The 4,607-nt window shown below is 37.4% G+C and overlaps 1 protein-coding gene across 1 annotated transcript in view; it reads right to left on the bottom strand.

Annotated features, from left to right (window-relative positions):
- The window catches only part of LOC105625782 (A disintegrin and metalloproteinase with thrombospondin motifs 7-like), a 13,558-nt gene extending 9,415 nt beyond the window's left edge, over nucleotides 1-4,143 (bottom strand). Inside the window, exons 1-4 of the mRNA XM_012207101.1 lie at nucleotides 4,043-4,143; nucleotides 3,381-3,756; nucleotides 792-957; nucleotides 209-513 (exon numbers count right to left, since the gene is read on the bottom strand). Coding sequence (XP_012062491.1) covers nucleotides 209-513; nucleotides 792-957; nucleotides 3,381-3,756; nucleotides 4,043-4,143 — 948 coding nt within the window. The remainder of the gene's footprint in view (nucleotides 1-208; nucleotides 514-791; nucleotides 958-3,380; nucleotides 3,757-4,042) is intronic.
- Nucleotides 4,144-4,607: the final 464 nt, after the last annotated feature.

Raw genomic sequence — 4,607 nt, 5'->3', positions numbered from 1 at the left:
TAAATTAATATATATATATATATATATATATATATATATATATATATCAGTTTAAATAATTTGTTTAGATAAGTTTAAATAATTATAATGTAAATAATTTATTCATCTCAGATAAATAAGATAACAATGATTTGGTAACTGCTTTTGTTATTTCCTGATTGAATATATTTTATTTTCTTTATTTTATGATCACACGACGCGCGCATACCTCTTCTTTTTCTTTCTCCAAATATATCACACGTACTAAGACGACGTCTATTTGATTCCCCACGGATCTGTCGTGATAAAAGTCAGAGACCATGTTCATAATCGTCAAGAGATATTGTTCGTAATCAGTGTTATTGTGGAAATCAAGGAATCTTCGATCAGCAATTAATCCAATTTCGATATAACGATGTATACTGTGCGTTCCCGTTGATATTGTGATATTGTGCTTCTCGCCAAGAGAATTATTTTCCATTAGCTGCATCTGCCTTTTAGCCAGCTGCTCCGCCCACGCTGACTCCCAGTTGTCTGTTAAAACGAGAATGAGCTTCCACAAACTACGCGCCATTATTTGTCACTTGCGCGTAACTATGCGAAATCCTCTCGTGTTACGGTATATAATAAATGTCCGCGACACAGGCTGGGAACTACATCGTCTCGAGTTAAAGTGAAATGTTAAAATAATAAATGATAGGATATGCCAGGCAATTCCTAGTTTCGTTCAATTTCCTAACTTCATTCGAAATTACTTTCAAGAAGAAGAGAGCAGAGATAAGAATATATTATAAAATATTTGAGGTACTAACCGCTAGTTCCGCAATGTCTTTTCGATACGGTATCAGTTTGCCCTTTCTTTTCGTGCGGCGCATCTCGTTTGTAAGCCACGTGAATGTGTTGGCCGTCGGGCTCAGGTTCCGCCTGATACACTGGCTCGATGAAGTACCGTCCGTGATTAGTTTGCACGTAGCCAACCTGCGCGTGAGAGGTGTTATCGATAATAATATGAAATAAAATATCGACATTCATTTTTACGCATGACGTATCAGTTGACGTAAAGTCGCTACGTTGCGAAATTTTGATCTCGCATGTTAAAGATCAGCGTTTTATGATTGGCGTATGAAATTAAGTATGTCAAATATATCGTAAATTTTTTTCTCGTTATACAACGTTAAGATTTATAAATAGTAGAATTCTGATTAGAATTCCATCTAGTTGGTTATTAATTTCAACATTTCAATTTATGCCAGACTGCGTCCATATCGAGAGATATCTTCAGTATGATATAAATATATTATATATAAATGTAATGTAATATAGAAACTAAGACTGGATGATATTTAAGTAGACATTGGAAAAAGCCAAGCGAAATGTCACATTTCACGTGACATTTCGATCGATTCGCGCTATTCCATCCATTTAGACCCAGTTTTACAACTCACGATTAACTTTTAATCGAGGTTCAACTTGTTTCTCATCTCTTTCCAATTCTAAAATTGAAAAAAGATAATGAACAAGTTGAACCCCCTCAGTTAAGAGTTAACTATGAGTTGTGAAATTAGGCCTTAGAACGTTAGCGTAGTAGGTTTACGTAGAAATCCTGTATTTAACAGGTCGCCTGTTACGGACGCGAATGTCGTTCAATGATTCATTTCGCCGCAAATTCGCGTGACCGGCGGAAAATCATAGATGATAATCACGCTCTCGGCATGCGTTGCGACCGTACGTTTAATAAAATCAACCAGGCATTCCATCCGTTTCGCGTAGCTTGCACTTTATCTGCACACGTAATCGTCGCTTTGCAAATAACGAGCTGAAAATAACGAAACGCGACAGAAAATTAACTTTCGAGGCTATTGAGAATATCGCACCGTAGAATACAACTATTGGCGTCAACGTATATTCAAATTGCAAATATCGAGCTCGTACACGATGTAATCGAGAAACTCAATTTTTCCTAATACCGGTACAATCGAGCTATAATTGAATAAAAAAAGTATGCTTTACGAAAGTATCGACAGCATGCTCACAGCTGTGACGCGATTCTTACTATCGTCCATTTTATTTTTCGGAAAAAGTCACCTAATCGAACGGACGATGTGCAAGTGGTCGAAGTGCAACGTACCAATGAATATTGCGTCACTATAGCACCGCGATTAAATACCGCTGCATGACACACGTTATGTTTCACTGCGCGCTCGTAGTTCACCTAGGATCGACGCTTTTATTACGCACTTAGAAACGTGTATGTTGATAAATTCATTTGCATGTAAATCGATGCACATTGCCCTGCAATGTCATCGATTGTACGTATTTATCGATCTATTTCTATTTTCGCGATGATTGCAGACACTGAAATGTGCGACGGAGAAAATGACAATTCTAAGTTTAGTAAAAATAAATGAAATTTACAAGTGTATAAATCATATCATGATATGTAAATCTAGATCAGCTAAAATAGCATCATTTATCTCTGTAGGTGTTTAGCGACCTGAAAATATATGTTATATTAAAATAACTTTTAGCGTCATCTGTCAGGATGCTTTATTATAAATGACAATCACATCACAAGCTTTTGAATATTCAAACTGCATTCTACCTAATATTATTGCGTCGAGCTTGATGAACGTAAAATGTGAGAGAATATCGTCATGAAAAATGTTACATAACATTCACATCGAATTTCGACGGGATTTAGGGAATGTTCCAGCACAACCTTTCTACAATATTCGTCCGACTGCACTCGCGAGTCTTCTCTTGCTTCGTTAACGTTAATCTCCCGAAGGAATCCATGGAACGTATTATATGCACCAACCACATTCGTAGCCACTTCGAAATTCTGTTCCATCTCTCTAGCTCGCAACTCTCTCATCAAAATTAATAACGAGCCATGCGAAATGGCAAGCGCAAAGATTAAAATCCGACGCTATCGAACGTCACATCAATCGACATTCAATCTGGCAGAATTAATTAATTTTCACGAAGAGACAAATAAAAGCATCAGATCACGCAATCATATTAATTAATTTATCTTTGAACATGTAAACAATTAATTAATATAGTATCTCTGCGATAAGTAATAAGTATCATGCTCTCTAAATTCTTTGAAATGAAATCTCTCTCGAAAAAATGAAACATAAGCTAGTGTTGAAAATAGCGGCTCATTTTCAATCGTAAGAATGATTTCACTGTTTAGAGTGAGAAATTTTCACTCTAAAATTTTACAAAGCAAATTTTCTTTTCCATACAAATTAATTAAAACGCAATTCATAAATCCTTGATCAAAGGATATGTATCTTAAAAGACTTAATTTATTGTGACAAGGCACTTAATTTATTGTGTCTGAAATTCTTTTTTGGTTCGTTAACATCAAGAAAGTTGTATTACATTATACTAACCACACCGTCACACAAAGACAGAGCCGCTCTGGAATTGGCATGGCCCCGAACAATACCGCGATAGTGACACTGCCGATCGGATGCCTTTTTGAATTTCAAGCCCTCGTTGAGATTAGTGCTAATACCAGCGCCCCGTGTCTCCACCACCATGTCGGGCGAGATGAATTCATGGTACGGGCTGAGCTCCACGTGGTGATCGATCTGGTTGAAGGGTAGCACCAGGTGCAGTTTATCGGCCGACCCAAGAGATCGTTTACCGCGCTCGCTGATCTCACGACGGTTATAGAAATTCGGTAGAAAATACGTGCTGAAGCTACCATCTGCGAGCACTCGCTTCGGTATCAACAACTCTGGCCCATGAATGTCTCGGGTAAACCTGGATCGTTCGTTTAAAAGGACCAATTACGTAACGATGACGTCCCGCTTTTTTAGCGCTTTGTAAGCGCTACTGTGCTACTTGAGGTTGTAAATAAAACGGCACTTTGTAAACTTTTCAATTCTTTACGATTGCGCATCCCTTCTAAATTTGAAAGATTGTTAAATAGCCCTTAGCTTATCTTTCGTCATAATTGTCACTTTGTGAGATCCAACGAACATCAGTTTAGTACGGATTTCGCCGCGGCAAGAAATTGGCAGCGGTTATGAAATGCAAATACACTTACCTACCGTGATATACGTTTCCGGGCGCGTTGGTGTATTTTTCGAGCAGACCGCCATCAATAGTCGCGACGAAAAGCGTCAGAAGTACCAAGAATATGATCATTATGACTGGCGAGTACTAAATCAGCTTCAATACGTGCCTGAAGTTGCCGGATGTCGATGAACAGCGAAGGAGCGAAGTTGTTTCGCGCGAGCATATCCGGTTATATCGCGTATACAGTGACCGGAAATGCAAGCGCTTTATTTACGCATCGATCTGACTAATGACATTAATAACCCAATTAAAATGCAATAGCACGGTTGTGAATATGCATGTACATGCATGTATATTAATATATTCATACATATTTCATATTTTGTGATAAAATATTTTGTGATTGTATCGTGTATGTAACTACAATAAAGTAATTCACGAGCTCCCATATGCAAGAAAGAGAAAAATAAAAAAGAGAGAGAAAGAAAGAAGAAAGAGAGGAGAGGAGAGAGAGAGAGAGAGAGAGAGAGAAGGAAAAAGAGATATTGATCAAGATATTAATTAAAATTAAAGTAGATTTGAGAGAAATCAAT

Source organism: Atta cephalotes, assembly GCF_000143395.1.
Source record: "Atta cephalotes unplaced genomic scaffold scaffold00003, whole genome shotgun sequence".
Classification (NCBI taxonomy): domain Eukaryota; kingdom Metazoa; phylum Arthropoda; class Insecta; order Hymenoptera; family Formicidae; genus Atta; species Atta cephalotes.
Note: the sequence above shows the minus strand (reverse complement) of the source record. Positions and strands in the feature narration are given on the sequence as shown.